Here is a 24,108-nt window from a genome sequence, read left to right on the forward strand (position 1 = left end):
TGTGTGTGTGTGTGTGTGTGTGTGTGTGTGTGTGTGTGTGTGTGTGTGTGTGTGTGTGTGTGTGTGTGTGTGTGTGTGTGTGTGTGTGTGTGTGTGTGTGTGTGTGTGTGTGTGTGTGTGTGTGTGTGTGTGTGTGTGTGTGTGTGTGTGTGTGTGTGTGTGTGTGTGTGTGTGTGTGTGTGTGTGTGTGTGTGTGTGTGTGTGTGTGTGTGTGTGTGTGTGTGTGTGTGTGTGTGTGTGTGTGTGTGTGTGTGTGTGTGTGTGTGTGTGTGTGTGTGTGTGTGTGTGTGTGTGTGTGTGTGTGTGTGTGTGTGTGTGTGTGTGTGTGTGTGTGTGTGTGTGTGTGTGTGTGTGTGTGTGTGTGTGTGTGTGTGTGTGTGTGTGTGTGTGTGTGTGTGTGTGTGTGTGTGTGTGTGTGTGTGTGTGTGTGTGTGTGTGTGTGTGTGTGTGTGTGTGTGTGTGTGTGTGTGTGTGTGTGTGTGTGTGTGTGTGTGTGTGTGTGTGTGTGTGTGTGTGTGTGTGTGTGTGTGTGTGTGTGTGTGTGTGTGTGTGTGTGTGTGTGTGTGTGTGTGTGTGTGTGTGTGTGTGTGTGTGTGTGTGTGTGTGTGTGTGTGTGTGTGTGTGTGTGTGTGTGTGTGTGTGTGTGTGTGTGTGTGTGTGTGTGTGTGTGTGTGTGTGTGTGTGTGTGTGTGTGTGTGTGTGTGTGTGTGTGTGTGTGTGTGTGTGTGTGTGTGTGTGTGTGTGTGTGTGTGTGTGTGTGTGTGTGTGTGTGTGTGTGTGTGTGTGTGTGTGTGTGTGTGTGTGTGTGTGTGTGTGTGTGTGTGTGTGTGTGTGTGTGTGTGTGTGTGTGTGTGTGTGTGTGTGTGTGTGTGTGTGTGTGTGTGTGTGTGTGTGTGTGCAGGCTCACACTACCTGAGGAATGATACTGTCCACACACATATAATAAGATCTCATCAAATGCAAGCCACGTGTGTTGCAAAGATAAGGCAGACGTGAGCTGATGGCAAGTGTGCGATGTAATCACTGAATTGAAGGTTCTCCACACAACAACAAGGCACGTGTGGATGCAGAAATAAGTGTAAGATTAACAACAACAACAATATAGCCACAAAAACAAGAGGAGCACAAGGCACGTGTGGATGCAGAGATAACTGCAAGACAACAACAACAACAACAACAATTTAGCCACAAAGACAAGAAACGCACAAGGAAACAAAAAATCAGCAAAAACACAGGAAAGCGTACTCAGTAAAACGAACCTCAACATTCATCTATCCGTCCATTCATCAATCATCCCTTACGTACTCGAAGTAAAAAAGAAAAAAAACAATAATGGCACAGTAAAACATAAAATCAATTAAAAAAACAAAAAAAACAAGGCTACTCAATCCTGCGAGCCCCAACCTCCTATCCTTTCATTCACCAAGCATCCCACACAAATTCATATACGCCCCCCCAAAAAAGACGAAAACATGAAAAAATACACTAAAAACACAGAATAAACTAAAAGGGGCAGTAAAACACAAAATCAGTTAAAAAAGAAAAAAGAAAAAAAGGCGTACCCAGTCCAATGAACCCCAAACATCCATCCGTTTGTCCAGTCACCCACCTCCACCACCACTTGCCGTATCAATAAACTCTGCTATCCTGGTGTTGCGTCTCTTCGTGTTTTTACCTTAAATGACACTGATACCACACACTTTACTGCCACACTAGAGGGGTGTAACGAGAAAAACACGACCAGACTAAATTATTTTTCACCATATTTCATCGATGATGAGGTATCTTGAATACTGACAGGGATGGCCCGACGGGGGGGGGGGGAGGTTACCCTTTGTTTCTGAGCTGATCAAAAAATTACTGAGTTGGTCAAAAGTGGAGAATGTTTTTTTTTACGTAAAAGGAGAGGTCTCCGAGAGGACAAAAAATTTTTTACAAAAGTTTTTTGAATACATATATTTTGAGGACAATATATAAAATACCCTAGCTTCTCTCCTGTCGGAATAGTCTAAGCCAAAATCAAGTTCCAGAGTAATCAAGGTGCCTGGACCTGAACCCTCTTCACTCATAGAACGGTGGCGAATGGGGAGGGGGTCGGTCCTGCTACTGGTCTGGTCATAAATTACTCCAAATGTCATGACTGGGTCAATTAGTTTCATAAGACTAGTATAATTAACATGGTGCATATTTTCTTGGCAACAATAATTCAGGCTTGGGTCCAAGTTCAGGTGGATTTACTTAAGTACATGTAACAATAAAAATTACTGTCATAAGCTTGGTGTATGATAGCTATATAGCTGTTCAAACCGTAACGCCGAACGGATAAAGTTGGTCAAAACTGTCCTTACCTCCCAAACCCAGTCACATACTCCTCGGGCCATTGTTGAACACTGAGTATGTAAAAATAGATTAAGCCTAAAATAGGATGCTAGTCACGAAGAAGTGCTATGGAAACGAAGAGGATACATGTAGTACTGTCCTAAAAGATAGGCTAAGTATGATGCTAGTCACAAAGAAGTGGTATGGAAAGGATGAAGAGGCGTACTCCTGTCATTTTCCTGTACTGACATACGTGCAATAAGCTGCAAAAGGAAAAAAAATCTGATGCAGGTTAAGGTAGAAAAAATGTATATAGTTCATCATACATTTAGGATCCTTTGTGAATACGGGCCCACTTATCAATGACAAAATTAAATGCACCCAACAAGAAAAAAAGAAGCTAAAAAATAAAGAGGAGATTAAAGGGCAAAGGTACGGTGGGACAGCAATGGCCTTGGGGTTGACTGATAATCCCCCCACCCTGTGAATGTTTCCATGGCGACGCTAGGCTCGTGTGCTACCAAGGTAGGGGGACTCGCTGTTGGCATATTCACCCTTACCTGATCTAAACTTTCGTCCCTCTGTTGCTTATTGAACGCGGCTCCAATTATAATAATAATAATAATAACAATAACAATAATGACAATAATAACTAAAAGATAATGGAACGGCCCTACATCCTCTCCAAAGCACTTCATTAACATCATAGTCCATCCCTCTCTCTCTCTCTCTCTCTCTCTCTCTCTCTCTCTCTCTCTCTCCAGAGACCCTAAATTTTGAAGGGGTTTTTAATGAGGGCTGCATCTTACCCTGTCAAGTCGAAAAGTCTCGCCTAAAATGAGTACAGTTTAAAATGACGTCACAGATTTGAAGGGGCTAGAGAGAGAGAGAGAGAGAGAGAGAGAGAGTATGTTATCTCGGTATAATTGCCATTCACTTAAACTCTCAACCTCTTCCCCGCGATGTTGGCTTTTATTTTTGCTGTCCTGCTCCAGAAGGACGCCTTCATGTGGTGGCACCGATATAACCAGGCGGCTCCACTGCCCGGTTATACAAACATCCTTCAACTCTTTTCTATCCCACAAAAGGAGGATGGTGGACAATACTATGACTCTTCATCTTTCTCATGGCACTTCTTCGTGACTAGTACTGAATTCGAAGGCCAAGTTTGAGAAAAATTACCCTGTTGGAAGGACACAAGTCAAGAGTGAGGGTAGTGGAAACGAATTATGTGAGAGAAGCATATGGAGTTACGTGGAGAGAAACAGACTGACAATTGTGGACGTAAAGCAGCGTCGTGGTGTTGATGTGGCTGTAGAGGATGTGGAATTACGTGGAGAGACAGACTGACAAATGAGGAGGTAAATGAGCGTTGTGGTGTTGATGTTGATGCGGAACTACGTGGAGGGACAAACAGACAAAATGAGGAAGTAAAGAAGCGTTGTGGTGTTGATGTGGATGTGGAGTTACGAGGAGGTACAAAGTGAGGAAGCAAAGGTGCGTTGTGCTGTTGATGTGGCTGTGGAGGATGTGGAGTTATGTGGAGAGACAGACAAAATGAGGAAGTGAAGGAGCGTTGTGGGGTTGATGTGGATGTGATTGAAGTGTTGAGAAAAATAATATGAGATGGTTTGGCCACGTGGAGAGGATGGAGAATAAGAGACTGAGTAAGAGACTGTATGTGAATTGAGGTGAAAGGGAAGAAGAGGAGGAGGAGACTAAGGATGAGATGGAGGGAGGGAGTGGAAAGATATATAAGAAGAGGGTGTGGGTTGGAGAGAGGGCAGCCAAATGGGTCAAACGATTCGACGAGGAGGCGATTTGTTTGCGACCACCCCTTACGGGATTAAGAAGTCTGGCAACATACAGATAGATAGGTAGATAGATAGACAGATAGACAGATAGAGAGTGAAAACAGTATGATATGACAACACCACAACATAACGTTAGGCCATTATTCAGTATGCCGTTGGACAGTTGCGTCATTTGCTATAAGAATGAAGAACAGCTAACATAACAAGTAACACTGCATTACAGTATAACTCACACAATAACCTAACGTAACTTCCAACGCGAGTCTGTCCACGAGGCTAGGTCATGCAGTTACGTTATCTGCCACATGACTAAAGAATAACATAACACAGAATAACGACATAACATAGCAACATAACATAGCATAATAACATAACACAGCATTAAATTATATAACCTAAGAACTTCCCAGTGTCATTTTTCCCCTAGGAGCAGCGCAATAACAGTACATTCAATTTCCTAGGGTAATAACGTCATTCTTGTCGCGGCGCTCACTATTCACTCACCCGATGTAGTGCAACCTCTAAGTCTCTACATTGACATTTACTCCGGTACGCTGGGTGGTAACCACATAACCAACCGGACGCCTGATGGTTTAGTGGATTAAGGCGCTCGGACCAGATGGGTACAATAAGGGTTTCCGTCTCAGGGCTGACTGGGGTTTAATGCTCATATAATGCCACTCAGGGATTAGGGAGGCTGGTCACAGTTGCCTTAAATGTCAGGATTGAGTAGCCTAGCCCCGGGACCCTACGCTTCTGATGGGGAGAAAATAGGATTGGATGACAACCAGATAGATAGACAGTCAGATACAGAAAGATAGATATAGACAGATAGATTGATATAGACAGAGAGACAGTTGCCTCTCTGCTCCTTGCCTTAGACAGACAAAGATACAGAGATAGACAGGAGGACAAATAGATAATTACCTTGTTTGCTTTGCCTTAATATCAGAAGAAAGAGTTACCCCCTAATTTCTAAAGTATAAGACAAGGATAGCACAGGAGGAGAGAGGGGACGGGTTCAGCTGGTGCGAAGGATTGGAGATGAATGGTGACTGAGAATATTATCGGCATTTTTGTAGGGTATACATGAATCTCTCTCTCTCTCTCTCTCTCTCTCTCTCTCTCTCTCTCTCTCTCTCTCTCTCTCTCTCTCTCTCTCTCTCTCTCTCTCACACACACACACACAGACACAGACACACACACACACACACACACACACACACTGCTATTCTACGTCCATATCACTCTAAATCACTTGACAGCTCAATACATATCAATTATCGTGTCTTTGCCTCTCTGAATTATCGTTCATGCGATCTGGGATGTCGTTAACCGAAAATTTGTGTCGAGAAACGAGAATCACTAAACCGAAAGGTTGTGCAGTGTATCGCTCAACGAGAGATACCTTGAATGCACACAACGTATGTGTCTACGAATAACTAGGTAGGTTATGTATGTATGTAGGTAGGTAGGTAGGTAGGTAGGTAAGTAGGTAGGTGGGTATTCTGCTGTAACTCTACCTCGATCTGTCAGGTCGAGCAGACCCATCAATCACAATACAAGCAGCCGCCTTCCTATGGCCGGCAGCCTCGCCGGGTCGGAACAGGGTCCTCCCACATGACGTGTTGCAAGGAAAATGGAGGAGGAAAAGCCCCCCCGTGGATGTGCTGCGTATGAGTTATGTATGCGTGGTAGTCTCTGGCCGGACTATAACTACTTGGTAAATGTACTTTAGTTCCACCCCCTGGGAATGGTGTGAAAGGCCAGCTACCGAGCCTTGATTCCATGTCATTCCCATGGTAGTGCCTCCCAGAAAGACGGTAATCACCCACCTACTACCTTTTTGGTGGGCTAACAGGTGCTACACTTTGCCCAAGAGTGACCCGGGACTAAGCAGGGCAGGGACGTCCATTTTCCCTGAGCCGGATACAGTGATTCGGCCGCATACCCCATACGTATGCATATATGCATGTATGTATATATGTACTGTATGTATGTATGCATGCATGTAAACAAAGTCAGACGGTCAAGACTTCTAAACGAAGAGTCGGGCGCTGACAAGAAAAAACAGTAATAATAATAATAATAATCTGAGTGGAGAGATACCGAGAAGAGGGTTCTGTTGAAAGACCTTGCACCGTGTTCTGCCTCCCCTCTGCCTACCTACCTGCCTTTCCTCTGCCTATCATGTCTCCCCTCTGCCTACCTACCTGTCCCTCTCTTTCTACCCTAAGCCTACTTGCCTATCTCCTCTCCGCCTAACTGTGCCTCTCCTCTGTCTACCCTCTCCCTCTTCTCTGCCTAACCACCAACAATAAGATAGCCCTTATCTCCTATCTCCTGCTATCCCGAGACCTTCACAATTTTTTCATTATATTCTTGTTATCTCTAAATTACTCGTGCGGGTAGATCGTGTATAGCCTTCACGAACCCCTTCACTACTTATGAGTTCTTATACAGAGGGAAAATAATCTATAGTCATCGAGAAAACAAACCCTGACTTCTCGACCCTGATACAGCCTACCAGTCCCACCTATCAACGGCACGATAGCGCTTATCTCTCGTCTCTCGTGATTCAATAACTCCAAGGACCTGATAGGCATTCTGTTCTTGTTAACACCAGACAATTTTCTCTTAGCTGGAGGGGTTAGATGTGGCCTTTTATTACTTCCTTAGACTGTGCAAAATCGTCCGACAGCATCAAGAATGGAATAAAAATGACGTCTTCGGGTTCAGTCATTATCCTGCCTGGCTTCTACACCGTCGTATAAGCCCCCTACTTGCCTGTCTGTCTGTCTGCCTGCCTCCCTGCCTATCCTGTCTGGCTGTCCCTCCACCCTGTCTGCCTGCCTGTCCTGTCTGCTGTCCTATCTATCATGTGTCTTCCTACCTAACTACGTGCTTGTCTATCCTGTCTTCCTGCCTGTCTACCCCGTCTATTCTCTTCCTACCACTCCTCTGATCACCACTCTTCTGCCAGCTACTCCTCTCTTACCTATCCTGCCTACTTATCTTTTCTACTTTCTGCCTACGACTCTTCTGACTACCACTCTTCTGCCTGTCTACTCTGTCTGCCCACCCTCTACCTAACCATAACAACACGATAGCCCTTATCTCTCGTCTCCCGTGATCCCTTAAGACTCTTAAGAGGCTGGGGGTATGGAGGGGTACTAGAGGCTAGGGGAGGGGGTTGTGGGGGATGAGGGAGGGGAAAGGGGTGTTATCAGAGGGTAGGAGTGGGGGTGGAGGTTGGGTGGGGGTGATATACTCGTAGTTGGTGGGTGGGGTGGGGTGGGTGGAAATTTGAGCGATAGGGGGTGATATACTCGTAGCTGGTGGGTGGGGTGAGGTGGGTGGAAATTTGAGCGGTAGGGGATGATATACAGTACGTGGTGAATGAAACTGGGTGGGGGAGGGGGACGTTAATAGTGGGTGGAGGGAGGGATGGGGGAGGGGAGTGTTATCAACGGGTGGGGGTTGGGGAGGGAAGTGTTACCAGTGGGTGGAGGTGGGGTCGGTGTGTTATCAGATGGTCGAGGCTGGGGGTCTTGCTTTATCTACTTATCTTAAAATGGACCCAAGTTGTAGGACTCATCCGAGGAGCGGTGGAAAGATGATGGTTGTTTGGATATGGATGGATGGATGGATGACTACACGGATGGATGGCAGGTTGGATGTTAAAAGAAGGATGGAGGGATGGACGGATATATGGATGGATGATTGGATGGATGGTTCTGACAAATGGCTGGATGAATGGATGAATGGATGCTGGGTGTTTGAATACCGATAGATTGATGGATGGATGGATGGTTCCTGGGTGTTTGTATGTTAATTGATAGATGGATGGACGAATTAATGGAAGTAAAAGAATGATAAAGGCTAAGGAAGAAGTAGGCAGCACATCATCCACTCACTTGATGTAGTGCTGTCTATTTCTTCCTTAGCCTTTATCATTCTTTTTCTGTACCTGCCCTCTTCTCTTCCTATTTCTTCCATCTTTCCTGTCACTACTTATTGCTTTTCTTTCCATTACAGGTGGCTTTACATTGAGTGACAAGCCAAATGGTTTACTGTAAGCCAAGAAACCATTTACAACGCTGGGTGGTAACCATATAACCAAACCATACGTGCTCCCTACGTGTCAAGTGGGTTGGTGGAGGGTTAGTGCCCCTCCCTGTAAAACAAATAACTCAAGAGTCAAATGGCCACCCCTTACGGGATTATGGCGTCTGGCAATAGATAGACAGATGATACAGAGATACATACATACATATAAGTAGTGAATGACAGTCCTTGTGTGTATGGAATGACAGATGAATAAATATACATACATAGATAGATACATACAGGCAACGAGCGATGGTAGTGGTGTAATGTAGTAGTAGTGTGGTGTGGTGTGGAGTAGTGTAGTGCAGTGTGATGTGGCGTGGTGTGGTAACGATGTGGTGGTTGTTGTACTGGCGGTTAACTGTGGTGTGGTAGTGTTGTGTGGTGTTGTGGTGGTGTGGATGTGATGGTAGTAGCGTGGCTGTGGCACTGTGATGGTAGCATGGTGGTGGTGATACTGGTAGCTGTTTGGTAGTGCAATGTGGTACGGTGTGGTGTGGCGTGGTGTGTGTGATGTGATCTGGTGTGGTGTGGTGTGGTGTGGTGTGGTGTGGTGTGGTATGGTATGCTGTGGTGTGGTGTGGCATGGTGTGGTGTGGCAGAGTGGTGGTGGTGGTGGTAGATGTGATGTCATACCGGACAGGAAGTTACACAAGACAGCTCACTGGTTACTAAGCTCGGGCTGGAAGCGTACGTGGATGTGGTGGTGTGGACGTGATGGTGTGGATGTGGTGGTGTTGACGTGGTGGTGTGGATGTGGTGGTGTGGATGTGGTGGTGTGGATGTGGTGGTGTGGATGTGGTGGTGTGGATGTGGTGGTGTGGAAGTGATGGTGTGGATGTGGTGGTGTGATATGGTGGTATGGACGTGGTGGTGTGAATGTAGTGGTGTGGAAGTGGTGGTGTGAATGTGATCGTGTGGATGTGGTGGTGTGAATGTGGTGTGGATGTGATGGTGTGGTTATGGTGTAGTGTGGTGCAGTATGTTGTCCAGTTGTGGTATGGTGTAGTGGTGTGGTATACTGGAATCGTGGCCTGGTGTAGACATGTGGTATACTAGAGTAGTGGCCTGTTGTAAGTGGTGTGGTATACTACTGTCGTGACCTGGTGTAGTGGTGTGGTACACTAGAGTCATGGCCTGGTGTAGTGGTGTGGTATGGACATGGTGGTGTGGTGTGATATACTAGAGTTGATATGATGAGGCTGTGGTGAAGTGATGTGGCTATGGTGGTGTAATGAGCCTGTGGTGTGATGTAATGTGATTGTCGTGGTGGTGTGTAATGTTGTAGCGTGGAATGGTGTAGCGTGGTGTAGAGCTATGGTTTAGTGTGTGGTGTAGATGTCAATATGGCGGTATACTCGCAGGTATTGGTGATGTGGACCTGATATGGTGTGGATAACCTAGTGTTGGTAGTATCTGTTTGGATCAGTGCAGATGAAACACCTTATGAAGAGGATAAGAGGCCCGTGTGTGTGTGTGTGTAATTCACCGGGTCGGTCAGGATCACTTGATGGTCGTGATCGTCAGCTTTTACCCTCCCGGAAGGGAGCTGAGAGCTCATATAGTCCGGTTTAAGGGCAAGGCTGTGACCTTCACACACGCACACAACCGTCCCCTTGCTCAAGGGGGACAGTAACCACCCACTTCGTCAGTGAAACTTTTCGCAACCTGAGCGAGGCGCGAACTCCCGTCCACCAGTTGGCAAGCGAGAACGTTACCACTGCACCAGCGAGCGTGTGTGTGTGTGTGTGATCTACACTAACGTGTAGGCATAATGGGGATGTGGATACTCGACTTCCAGGTGTGGATGTGGATAACTCCTTAGTCATGTGAATTTCGTATGATATGGAAGGTAAACTAATCTTTTTCCTCTAACTTGGCCTAGATTTCTTACTCTAACTTGGCCCAGATTTTCGTCCTTTTGTAACTTATGTCACGTAGCTCAGTGGCAGGAAAAGAAACTGCTGTAGCTCTACAGTCTCTCCACAACACTTCTTCTTGACTGGCATTATGCTGCAGTGCCAATCTATTGCTACAACTTAGCATTCAAGGTGAAGAGATAGCAATTTTAGGCCTAGTTAGAGTAAGACGAGTATAGATGTGGATGAGGGTTCTGAGTATGTGGATCTTGAACTTGTGTGGATGCGAGACTTGTGGATGTTGATGATGCAATACTGAGTGGAATCTGGCGTGTGGACTTGTGGAGTGACATTAGATAAGAGATACGATAGATGTGGCAAAGCTATTTTTTTTTTTTTTTTTTTTTTTTTTTGCGTGAGAATGTCATCTGAATGTTCTGATCGGGTGGTTAAGTGTGGCCGTGGATAATGTGGGTGTGGCAGACGTGTATTTTGTAGTGTGGTTGTGGTAGTGTGCTAGGCTTGGATTTGTGGTGTGGTAGTGGCTGATGTGGTTGTTGTTGTGTGGACGTGGATTTGGTAGTGTGGTTGTGGCTGAGGATAGTATGACCTGACAGACGTGGTTTGCACAGTGTGGTTGTGGTAGTGTGGTAGGAACGGATTTGTTACAGTACAGTTGGTTGTTATAAATGCGGTAGTGTGAAAGACAGAGATTTGGTAGTGTGGTTCTGTGGTAAGGCAGTGCGGTTGGGGCAGGTGTGGAGTTGGTAGTATGTCCATGCGGAAATAAGTAGTGTGGTTATGATGTGAAGATTATGTGGTATGGATGTGAAAGGTATACGGTATGAATCGACGTGCTGTGGAGGTGGTATGACTGGTGTGGATGAAGTATGGACGATGATAATGTGGTATGAAGCGTATTTGGTATGGATGTGGTTTGGCTGGTGTGGATGCTGAATGAATGGTGTGAATGTAGTAAAGACTGTGTGAACGTGGTATGGCTGGTGCGGCTGTAGAGTGGATGGTGTGGATGTGATGTGGAATCAAAGTAGGCCCTATGCATGATGACCCTTGCAGTCCCAGAAGAACGGGCGAGGCTAGCAAACTTCTCTCAAAACATTAATTCATTACCTCATCTCTCTCTCTCTCTCTCTCTCTCTCTCTCTCTCTCTCTCTCCAAACTATCTATCTACGTCTTTTCATAAACCTAAAACTCTCATATGTACTAAGTTTCAATTTACTGTTTTTCTGAGACTCAAGGACCCAACTACACCTCATTAAAATTTACCAAAAAATTTTATCACCACCCGCCAAGGGTAGTTCTCATTTTCTTCCGCTTAAATATTATATATATATATATATATATATATATATATATATATATATATATATATATATATATATATATATATATATATATATATATATATAATGATACTAATGAGCGGCAATTTTCAGGAAATTGGTTTGCCCTAACAGATGCAACCCAAGAATCATTAACGTAATAACTCCCTCTCTGACCTGCAATTTTCGTGAAATTGGTTTACTCTAACACATGCGACCCAAGAATCATTAATGTAATTACTCTCTCCCTCTCTCACCTATACCTCCGTCAGCAGTACCACATGCCTCGCTATGCGCTTAGTTACATCCAGGGTAAAGCAACGATGTGTGTAAGGAGAGGGGTGAGGAGGAATGAGGATGGCGATATTGGAGAGGACATGAGGGAGAAATGGGGATGGAGTTGGGAGGCTCAGGAATGTGTGTGTGTGTGTGTGTGTGTGTGTGTGTGTCTGTTAGAGAGAGAGGGGGGGGAGGGATTATTTCGCCGAGCTAGACCTTGACAGATCATACAGCTCTTAGGCCGATAACAGGAGATAGCCATCCCACCTAGCAAAGGCAGCTACCCGGGCGGTGCGCGAACCATCAACCTCGCGATCTCGAGTCCAGCGCTCTGCCACTGGGTCACCTCGCTCCCACAGAGAGAAAGAGAGAGAGAGAGAGAGAGAGAGAGAGAGAGAGGGGATGAGTTAAGGTCGGAGGGGAATAAGGAATGAAACTGAAGCAAAGAACGAAAGGAGTGAAAAAAAGAAAGAATGAAAGTAAGGAAGAGAAATTTAGATGAGGCAGGGAGGGAAGGAAGGGGTGAGAAATAAAGGAGAGAGGGAAGAAACAATACAGAGAAGAAAGTGGAATATGGAAAACGGGACAGGAGGAGGAGCGGAGGTGAAGCAAGGGCGGAGAGAGAGAGAGAGAGAGAGAGAGAGAGAGAGAGAGAGAGAGAGAATCCAGATGGAGGAAAGCAGAGGGGGGTCTGGAAATTGTACGAGAGGAAGGATGAGCTGGGAAATAATGGACAGAAAGGTGAAGGGAGAAGAGGCAAATGAGAATGAAGATGAAACAAGAGGGGAAAGGAAGAGGTGAGGATTAAATGAGGTTGGGGAAAGATGAGGCATAAGAGGAATAAACAGTATGGAGAATATGACAAGGGAAGAAAGGTATAGGTAATGAGTGAAAGCAAGGCAACGGAGATAAGGAAAATGATGGTGAATAAAGGAGAGGAGTGGGAATCAATACTTTGGGATGGAAGAATATACGAGACCTAACATCCACTTACATCTCATGTCTATAACGGAAAATGTAATGCTTTTTTTAATACAATTCGGAGATCATCAATATTCAAGTATTCGCAGTTCTATAAACGCCTTAGTTGCTAACATGATGCACACACACACACACACACACACACAGAACGTAGATATCTCAACACAAGAGCTATGATTCATAGATGCCACGTTTCATACAATGTGGTGTTTAATTCCTTTGCTGCAAAACACAGAATCTGCATTTCTTGCTGGATGATGTCATATTGTATTCTTTGAAAAGCACAGCAACAAAAAGGTATACAACGGTCTTCATTAACTTCTGACCAAAATTTAACAGCCTTTTTATAACATTCCAACTAATGTCACTTTCCTAACCAAGAAATTCACCTTCATTTGTAACCAAGAAGCTCATCTTTATTTGTAACCAAAAATCTCGCCAGTAAGAATTAGAAACTAACTTGATTAACTCTCTCACTAAGTGGATCCACTTTTAGAGTACTTTATTCGGACAAAACAGAATTATCTTATTCAACTAACAGGCACCCAAATCAGTTATGTGCCAACTACTGAGAACTCTCTACCCATAGGTTTTAAACACTCCCTGAAACCTGTATATAATCCATGCAACAAGTGGATATATCTCAGAAATGTCTTAGCTCTGTCACTTTGTTCAGTCTCTCTCCTCGTAGCCCAAAATGTACGAGAAATAGGGAATTTAAGTTCTATCCCGTTATTCACTCCCCATCAAGCATTTTTTCCTGAAGCCTACTGACTGCTCAAATCTGGAGGGGCAAATACTTTCACTTGATCTCTTCAGTGCGGTGGAATAATACTAGTTACTTTTGCTACCCACTGACACTGAATCTTACATCTAGTATCAGTGATTTGTTAATAAAAAATAAATACATAAAAATTATTCACATTTCTGTAAGTTTATTAGTGAAAATTTGAAAGGTAAACAACTGCCAAACCAACTATTTTCTTATTTTTAAGCTTACTATTGCATATGCAGGGGAGGGAAGAGATATATGATGACATTCTTTATTCAAGACTAAGACAAACTATAAAAACTTACATTAATTTTACAGACTTCTTCACAGAGCCTTTCATACATCCAAATAATAGTTAGTCAAGAGGTTATGCTTTGTCTCCATTCTGATTCCCTTCAATCCAATGACATCTTGCTCCATATTATTCTTAGAGACAATTTCATTCAGCTTAGAAAAGACCTCTCATATTCAAGGGATTAATCAAGGCTAAATCTAACCCCTCCAGCTTGAAAACGATATCCAAAGGTGATGAAAATCATCTGTACATTGCAAAAATGAAAAGTGCATGCTCTCCAGACTGAAGGGGTTAATTTTGCTTGCATTGCAATGCCTTTAAAGCCCGAAGCCTTCAGTGTGGGGACGTCATGGGCATTTTATTCTTGCTATCACCAGGCAATTTCATTCTGCTCAAAGGGGACTTCAAACTGGAGGGTTTGATATGACCTTTATCAGTCCCCTCAATATTAGCCCCTCATATCCACTTGGCATCCATTTCAGTTCATTCTTACTGCCTCCAGACAATATTGCCGAACTTAGGGAAGACCCCTCGTATTGACGGAGTATATAAATGCTAAATCTAACCCCTCCAGTTCAGACGGTCAATCCATAGTTAAGTAAAATCATACCGAAATTGTAAGAATGAAAAATTTAAAAAGACACCCAGATGCAGAGGGTTAAAGGGCTTGTACTCTCATCAGGAAGCTCCCTAGCACCTCTTCCTTATAATTATTTTTGCATATACTGGGTACCCCATAAATAGCCCCCCACTTAAAACTTATGTGGCAGTATCTTGTGTGTGGCTGGAATGGTTCAGCTGGCTGGTGAAGGTGCAGTTGTGGCAGTGCAAGTAGGGTGACTGAGCTGTCCCCCACAGCACACAAGAAATTGCCCAGTAGAGTGGAAGTGGATTAAACTTAGGAGAGATCACTCGTATTCTGAGGGGTTTATTAAGGTCTATGTAACCCCTCCAGTTAAAAAGGCTGAATACTATTGTTGAGAGAATGCAAGAGTAAAACAAAACAAGACACCCCCAAACAAAATGCTTTAGACATACAAAGAGAAATGGCAGATTTATACCTCATACTGTACTTAAATTAACCATATTCTACAAAAGTAGCAATCATACATCTCTGTTTCTACCACTTACTAAGCACACATACCTACTGCTAGGTAATATTCATTCCCTTACCTCCCACTCAATCTCCAGCCATCTGAGGATAATGCTAGTTATCTGAGAGCAATGCTCAAGATATATTTTGTACTATGTCCTTTATGAAACATATTTTTCTGCAGACTGCCTAGGGAACAACTACTACTACTACTACCTTTACGGCACTAAATCCTAACTAAATAGTATGTACACTTTTAGAAAGCTGGGCAAAAACGTTTGCCAAATATATCACCTCTTCTCACTTTCCTCTGTTGGTTAATATTCTTAGCTGAGAGAAGCTTGGCATGTTTCTCCGCCCATTCATGACTCCCTAACAGAAGACTTCAGGAAGCAAAGTGACACACGTGCCCCAACTGGGAAAATGATGCAACTGAATATTAAATGTAGGAGAACTTTCACATCCAACTGTGCCAAGACACATCACAGTCACATAATGTCATTCATAACCACAGGCAAACTTTTAACGGATTATCATAACCAACCACATCCTATTTATCTATCTACAGCCAAATGTCATAATGCCATAAGGGGTGGCTGTGTCTCTGAGTTAGCTGTTTTACAGGGAGGGGCACTAACCCTCCACCAACCCACTTGCTGACACACTGGCAACAGATATGGGTTGGTTAAATGGTTACCATCCAGCATTGTAAATGGTTTCCTGGCTAACAGGAAGCCATTAGGCTTGTCACTCAATGTAATGCCACATGAAGGGGAAACAAGAGTAAAAAATGTGACAGCAAAAATGGGATAGATAGGAAAAGAAGAAGGCAGACTCAGAAAAAGACTGATAAAGGTGAAGGAAGAAGTAAGCAGCACTACATATTCCATTTCTACCATTACACGTCTGGGTCATAAAATATTCATGATCAAAAGCAAGCTTCTGAGCCTGAGTGTACCATAACACACCACAGGTACATAATATTCATAACCACAGACAAACTCCTGAGTCTAACTGCATCACAACACATCACAATCAGACAATACCATTCACAATTAATCAATCACCACCACCTCATTCGTGTGCATAAGCCACCATCATCGAGCCTCCCTGGTGGAGAGAAGGGTGTTGATAAGGCGGTTCTTTCGAGGCAGTCTGTGCAGAGAGTCCCACATGTCACCTGTGGAAGGGAAATTACATTACTTTGATTACAGTCTTTTGTTCTCATTAACTGTTTCAGTCTGGGTGCCATTCTTTATAAACTGAACAGTTTCATTGAGTTTCAGAATGGCTCATGGTGAAGGGGCCTATTATGGCTACATCTATCCCTCTAGTCCAAAAATCTGTCCTACACTGAATATAATCATCAGGAGACAGTAACAATAAAAGAAAGAGATGTCCCTGTGCTCAGTGGGTTAATGTCTCATACTACATTATTATCAATGACCTAAACTTTATTCCCTCCTAAAGAAGAGGAGACGAATATTAATTACTATCATAAGAAAAATGAATACATAGTTCAAAAGAAGTACAATATACCCGTTTCGATTATGTAATAAAGGCAACTTTCATTTTCAGTAAATGCTATGTTCCAAATATCCCATCATTTTCCATAAGATGGTCCCGTAAATTAGGCGAAACTAGTAGATCAACTTTAGGGATAAAAGCAGAATTTTACGAGGCAATAATTAGAAATTTACCAAGGACTAAATTGAAAAAAAAAGTAACAGTGAGGAATTAATGTACCATGGAAAAAAAATAATAAGTGACGATTTAGTGTATCATATTTGCAAAACAGAAACACGAAGGAGAAATAGATGATTAGTTGTTAATGGTTTTACAGTTTTACCATAACAGGCTGGTACAACCATCCACTTACTAAGAGAGCCTGACAAAGACTCGGTGTGTAGTGCAACCAGTATGATCTGAGCAAGTCTATCCAAGGCCAAGTTGACAGATTCATCTCTCTCTGCCCGAGTGCTTCGTATCCTCTCACTCACGGCGTCAACCACACTGGTAACATGTTTGGGGCACAACACCTATCATGGGAGAGTTGTAAATGATATGAAGAATGCCAGCTGTGGGTCATCATCATCATCACAACCTCTTTTCCCTACCTAAGATGTGTTAAATGGAGTTCAGAAAGCGAGCAAAGATAAAACATACATTCATAGTGCTATTTGTATCACAATACACAGGCTACCTGAAAAGGTTCTTGAACCAGTCTCTGGCACTCAAGTTTTGTGAAATCCTACATCAGAAAAGTAGTTTTCCCTCTATAAGTACAGCAGTATACCTGTTTCTGTGTCATTCGAGCACGGACAGACGGAACATTCTGTAAGGTTTGGAGGATGGAGAGGTGCAGCTCAGAGTACAGGTCACTGGTGTATGTATCAGTCTTTTCATGCTGACCTTCCCCTTCAGGCAGCGTCTTAGCTACACTGGCTCGTCTAACTGGCGCCAATAACGCTGGTACATCTTTGGCAGTTTTGTCCGATGGTTCAAAGAAAGGTGCTTCAACACACAACCTGGAATCACATTAAGGGAAACAGTTTGTGACAAATTTTACCTGCTGTGCCTGTCATGCAAAACATATACAGTATTAAACGGGGAGGAAAAATTCAATATCACCACTAGTGCACACATTTCCAAATTTTTGCATCACAGTCAAGCAGACAGATTACAGTTAGCTCTTACCAATCATCATTATCATCATGATCCCAGTAGCCAAACTTTCACCACAAGACAAAGTCCCACACAATTTCCTCCACTCCTCTATATCAATAAATCACTAGCTCAGTAACTATCTTGAAAAGTACATACAACAAAAGTGTTGGGTTACTCATTTCATTAATTGTTTAATGGATGAAACTGCTGTCATGAGGGGTAATAAAATATATATATTCCTGGTACATGCATGCATACATCATCTAATCCTGTGTTGCCCCAAGAGGAGCATAGGAGCCCCGGGCTAGGCAAGATGGTCCTGGCATAGATGAGAGTGACCAGCCTCACTCATCCCTGAGAGGCATTACGAGAGCAATAGACCCCAACCACCCCTTGGATATATACCTGCACCAGTTCAATCTGACTGGAGTGCTGTAATTCTTACTCATTCGCGTATATATATATACTGTATATATTTTGTTTCATTTTTGAAGGCTTCAACATATATACTGATAGAAAGATAGGCTGATAGATAGATACAGTATATATAAAAATACCAGTACAGAGTGGCTCACTTCATTAATGGTGCAATCGGTGGCACAGCAGTCATGGGAAGGGAGACACCAGGCAGAGGGTTGGTGAGGGGTGCCAGTGCCAGGTGTGGAGGCATGCCTGGGGCACCACGCAGCCACCACACTATTGTACTCACCAGGGGCTCTGGCGGACGCTCACATGGCTCACCACTACCTGAGACCGCATAAAAAAATAATCTCTTCATTAACTCATTCAATATATTGTCAGCTCTATTTTTGTTATTGTTTGACAAGTTTATCAAATTTATGTAAGACCACTCCTAATTAAAGATGTAAAGATCATTCTATCCCCATGAATACAAAAAGTCCTTCATTATCAAATAAAACTGTCTTGCACTTGCCAGAGTAAAAAAAAAAAAAAAAAAAAAAAAAAAAAAAAAAAGTAAAAATCTAAATAATAAAGCACTGAAAATCTAAATAATATCACAATCATTTTACTATTCCTTTGATGAACTGTTCAAATGAATAATTGATGACACATACCGGTACATTTATAAAATACAGTATATTTACTATGACAGTGTATTCTCAAAAGTTAAACAGTTATACTAGTGGGTGTCATTTATCCAGTATGTCTACTATGAGAAGTGTGCACTCACCAACTTTTGCATACAGCTGTGAGAGTGTGGTGATAAGATTGGCAGTGAAGAGCGGTGCCATGGTGGGGAGCGCTCTGAGGGCGGCAGCAAAGTGTGGGGGTGCTGCCTGGGTGAGCTGGAAGTAGTCCTGCACCAACCCTCGGCACACCTCACCACTCCACCCGCTTAGACAACACACTTGCTGATGGCGAATATAATTTAAGGTTAATGCTGCTTAAACCATTAGTTGTAACATGCGGGTAAACTCAAACAACAACACTATTAATAAATGCCACCAAAATTCAATGATGACAAAAAATGCCTGTATGACTCTCACAACTCCCTGCCATCATTCTATACTTCCTCCCTTCAAATGCTCTTCCTGTCAGATTAAAATGAAACTTTCTGGATCCTAAAACAATTATTATGTTAATCCCCCCCCCCCCCCGAACATACCTGCATCCAAACAGCCGTGGCCTCTAAAACTGAAACATTGTGCGTGGCCACGGCAAGGGAGACGAGGGCAGCCAGTGTACGCAGCTTGTGTGGGGTGCGGGGGTCATGAGCAGAGGGATGGAAGAGGGTTATGAAGAGGGAGTTGCGAGAGGCTGCATCACCCGCCCGACCCAAGTACCTGCCCAGTTCACGCACCACCACCAGCTCCTCCACAGGGCCCATTGCCTGCACGTTTTCATTCACAGTTGAAATCCATGGAATGGTTGGGGTATACTGCTTAAATACTGTTACTCAAGGGCAAGCAACTGGTGAACTGCTTAACCCTGGGCAAATAAACTCTTGATATGGCAAGGTGTATTAATATATAGAGTAGCAATAACAGTCCTCATTAAAAGTCACAGATGTGTTCCAAACCATTAAACTATTTCATACAACTGGCAATGTATAGTATGTGAAATTTCCAAATCAGTTTTACGGGTAGCAATGAAACTAGCTATACTAGACAATACTGCCAAAGTGCAGATTTAATAACAAAGATGCAAAAAGTATCAAAAGAGGCCTCTTATAGCAAAACCTTACTGTAGCTGGGTAACAATAAATTATGTAACTGGCATCAACAATAATACCAACAGAATGAAATTCAAACACTATGTTGTACTGCATATGACAGCAACTGTCATAGTCTAAAGAGACTAAACATCAGGTGAACATCAGAGCTTCTTTCCTTACATTCCAATCAACCAGTATCTCAATGCATGGTAATGACATATAAGTCAAGTATCATTTAGTTGAGCAGTAAGTAAATTCCAGACACCATATGTAACGACTGACCATAACAACAGCAATAACACAGCCAGTATCTTTCACATTATACTAACATCTAAACTCAGCCAATCAATCACTGAAGCCCCTAGAATCCTAACTCCACCACACAGTACAAAATCACAAATAAAAATGTGAACTGACCCTGATCTTGGTGGATGAAGGCTCACGGCAGCAGAAGACGTACTGGTCCATAATGTGTTGCTGAGCCTCATGTAGGTGGGGTGCTGGTGGCATGTGCAGTACCTCCTCTGTACAGATGATTGGCTGATTAAGGATCATTCAGGATGAGATGGAGGATGGGGTGGAGAGGTATACAAGTGAGGGAGGTGTGAGTAGGGGGCAGGGAGGAGGTGGCAGCCAGATGATGGAGGACAGAGTAACATGGAGGCAATTCATCTATGTCCACTTCTACTTGGAGTGAGGCATCTGACTTTAAAAACAATGAGAGACAGATATATTACCCACCTAAATTTAGATGTAATATAGTGGGTTATTCCTATGACCTTTATAAACTGTATTCAACTTGGGGGAGACCTTTTGCAATGAATGGGTACACAGAATGAAGATAATATCGATCTGCTCCAGTTATAAAAGTCTTTCTTAAGTTCAACAAAGTTATCTGGAAAAAAAAAAAAAAAAAAAAAAAAAAAAAAAAAAGGAATTACTGGTAAATGTAAATTTGTTACTAGACTGAAGGTGTTTAAGTAACCCACCTGAGCAGCATAACATCAAAGGTCACTACAGCCTGATAACCATAAAATAAATGTCACAAGGTCAAACTTTCATTACACACTCACTTTCTTCATTACCCCTTTCATCACATTATAACCGATCATACATTTTTCTACCACAATATCATACAAAACAGTACTGGTAACTGCATTTTTCAAACCTCACATTCCTACATAATACAAATTGATTTTTCTTACCTAGTTTGCGAAGACCTTGCCGTACGCATGATGGGAAGTCGCTCCTTTTCAGTTCACTCAAGTCAATGGACATCCTGCTTCATCAGTCTGTTGAATGATGACAATTGTTGTTATTTCAAGAAATCATTTCAATAAAGTATTAATAAAATTGCTGTGGAGGAAAAAACAACACCCTACACACTGTATTGTATAATACAGTACAGTACTGTATAACCTTTTGGGCACGACAGATGCAGATGCTGACATAAAGAAAAAATAAAAAGAGGGTGTGCTGTACCTCCATTATTATTGACTTCGATGTACATATTACACGATATTTGCACAGATATGACATTACTATTAAAAAACCCCAAACAACAGACTGAGTATGGGCTGAAACGAAAATAATACCGAAAGGTTGTCTTTATTTTTGCAAGTAGGCTACATGACACATTATCACTGCAACAACCAAAGCTTGGACCTTGACTTTACCCTCCCAAATTAACTTTTCAATCTATTTCCTAATCGAAGTCTGGTGCTACTACAATATTACTTTAAGGCTGCTGTTGTGACAGATAGCTATTTGCACACCAAGTGCTCCTGGGATAAAGTCAAGTACAACAAAATAAATAATCATCTGTGTGAAACAGACTGGCATTTTGAATTCCAAAGCCTATCAATTGATGCCATGTATGACAGATTGCAGTCCATCCTTAGCCCATTAGTTGACCAGTATGTGCCGAATATGCCTGGCACACCTTCCCCACCTCCCAGATCACCTCCCAAGGGCTTGAAAAACCATCACAGGAAAGCCTGGGAAACATACAAACACTCCAAGAGTGTTTATGGAAGACTATCTCCTGAGGCTTCCCGAGCTCTATCACACTACGACTCTCTCAACAACAGCTTTTGTAACTACTTTACACACATGCAAATCAATCATGAAATGTCACTGATTAGAAAGCTACAGGTCTCCTCAAAACCATTTCACCAGTACATCAGAAATAAGAAAGTAGGTGCACCCTCAGTAGGCCCCATAAGATTGGACAATGGAGTGTTAACATCTGACTGTACTCAGATGGCAGAAACTTTTGCTACACATTTTTGTAGTTTACTCAACACATGCTCCTTACACTCCCTTCCCTCACCAAACTTTTGAGGGTACCCTCGATACAGAGACCTTATCTTTGCAAGAAGTGAGAAATAGGCTCACAGCACTGGACCCGAATACCAGTATGGGCCCTGACGGCCTCCACCCCAGTCTTTTGAAATATTGCCCAGCCTTAGCCTTACCCTTGTTTTTGATATTTCAAAAGTCTGTCACCATTGGTAAATTGCCACAAGATTGGAAAAAATCCATTATCATTCCTATATTCAAGAAAGGCTCTCAACACAAACCTCTTAACTATAGGTCTATTAGCCTAACCTCTGTCTGCTGCAAAACCCTGGAAAGATTTATTACAAAGGCATTATACAACTACCAGTACCTTGACACTAAGGGAATGCTGTCAAATGAGCAGCATGGATTCAGACAGGGTAGAACAGTAGATGACCAACTGTTACTTGTGTATAATGATGTTATGCTATGGCGTGGCTGGATGCTGGGTATGCTGTGGATGTTGTCTTGTTTGACTTTAGCAAAGCCTTTGACTCTGTCAACCATTCGATACTCACTGACAAGCTAAGGCTACTTGGGGTCAGTGGTTCCTTGCTGACCTGGATCTCTGACTTTCTGTCCAGTTGCACCATGCAAGTGTCTGTGTCTGGCTGCACCAGTTCCTCAAGGAATGTTCTCAGTGGTGTTCCCCAGGGATCTGTTCTAGGCCCCTTGCTCTTTCTGGTATATATAAACTTTCTACCCTCATACATGTGCTACAAATGCAAATTCTTTGCTGACGACATGAAGATTTACCTCAAGTTGTGCCAAAACACTTGTTCCTCATTAGCTGCAGATATAAGTACGGTACATGCCAGAAGGACATAGATATGGTCTACAATGTTGCTGAGTCCTGGGGCTTAAGTTTCAATCTTGACAAGTGCACTGTTCTACGGTGTCAGAGAGGCCCAGTAGACTGGAACTCTATTGGCACACTTCAGTACTATCACATGAACAACACCAGCCTCTCAGTAGAAGCCACACACAAAGACTTGGGTATCTTGGTTGACAGTTCACTGAAATTTCATTCGCACATAAGAAATACTGTAAAAAAGGCAGCAGGCCTGGCAAATAATTTATTGAAGTCCACCCTCTGTTGTGACCGAGATTTTATGTTGACTTTATTCAAATCCCACATCAGACCCATCATGGAGTTTGGCTTCACTGTATGGAATACAGGCTACCACGGAGACCAGAGGCTCCTGGAGTCCGTACAGTGCAGATGGACTAAGCAAATTAATGGCCCGTCCAAACTCAGTTATGCTGACTGTCTGAAAAACCTGGGCCTGTACACTGTAAAATGGAGACTGATCAGAGCTGACCTTATTAAATGCTGGAAAATCTTCCATCGCCAGTCCCCAACTGCACTGCCTGAGCTTTTTTCTCTTCCTTCATTAACTCACACCAAGGACCATTGATTCAAGGTGGCCAAGCACAGCACTTCAGCTGAGTGTACGGTAGATGCAGATTTTTCAGTATCAGATGTATAGACCTCTGGAACTCTGTCAGATGATGCTGTTAGTGCTGACCCAGTTGCATCATTTAAAAAGTCCCTCCACTCACAACTAGGTCACATCCTGTTCGACTGTACTGAATAACTACGATTCATAATTCGAAGTCCTTCAAGCAGTACAACTACCGTGCATATGGCACAACACTCAGCCTCTAATCAATTGTCTATTCTGATGATGTATAAAGGAAACGGGGCTGGCGTGCCTGCAGGTATGGGGGGCCCTACTTCTCGAAAAGCAGATTCCTACCGAGCCATACTGTTAATTGTAATAGGGTAGCCAACCAGGTGAGTAAACCGGAGTGAGAAGTACTTACGAAAGTATGACGAATTATGACTGAATTTTGATGGCTTTGGTGGCACGGGCTGAAGAAGCACGTTGGTAAGGTCTCGATTGCAATTAATTTATTGATTCACGGCAAAATAGCACATTTTTCCCGAACAAACCAGCCAGTCAAACACAGATCACACTAATCTCTTCCACAAGCACCGTCCGGGATCAACAAACAAAACACAGCATCACCGGAGGTTTGTTGATGTTTTGACAGG

General features: G+C 43.1%; 2 protein-coding genes across 2 annotated transcripts in view; both read right to left on the reverse strand.

Annotated features, from left to right (window-relative positions):
• Positions 1–24,108, reverse strand: part of LOC145412246 (uncharacterized) — a 56,662-nt gene that overhangs the window by 12,349 nt on the left and 20,205 nt on the right. The gene's annotated exons all lie outside the window — the stretch shown is intronic.
• LOC145412137 (integrator complex subunit 15) lies at positions 15,841–24,089 on the reverse strand. The gene is made up of 9 exons (XM_080282071.1): positions 23,877–24,089; positions 20,915–21,001; positions 20,127–20,233; positions 19,161–19,385; positions 18,726–18,906; positions 18,109–18,280; positions 17,163–17,394; positions 16,746–16,905; positions 15,841–16,046 (listed from the first exon to the last, which is right to left on the reverse strand). The coding sequence occupies exons 2-9, from the start codon at positions 20,985–20,987 to the stop codon at positions 15,964–15,966; spliced, it is 1,233 nt and encodes a 410-aa protein (XP_080138197.1). The 5' UTR covers positions 20,988–21,001; positions 23,877–24,089; the 3' UTR covers positions 15,841–15,963.

This window comes from Coenobita brevimanus, chromosome 92, assembly GCF_032717465.1.
Source record: "Coenobita brevimanus isolate Jiangsu-jjx chromosome 92, ASM3271746v2, whole genome shotgun sequence".
Taxonomy (NCBI): Eukaryota; Metazoa; Arthropoda; class Malacostraca; order Decapoda; family Coenobitidae; genus Coenobita; species Coenobita brevimanus.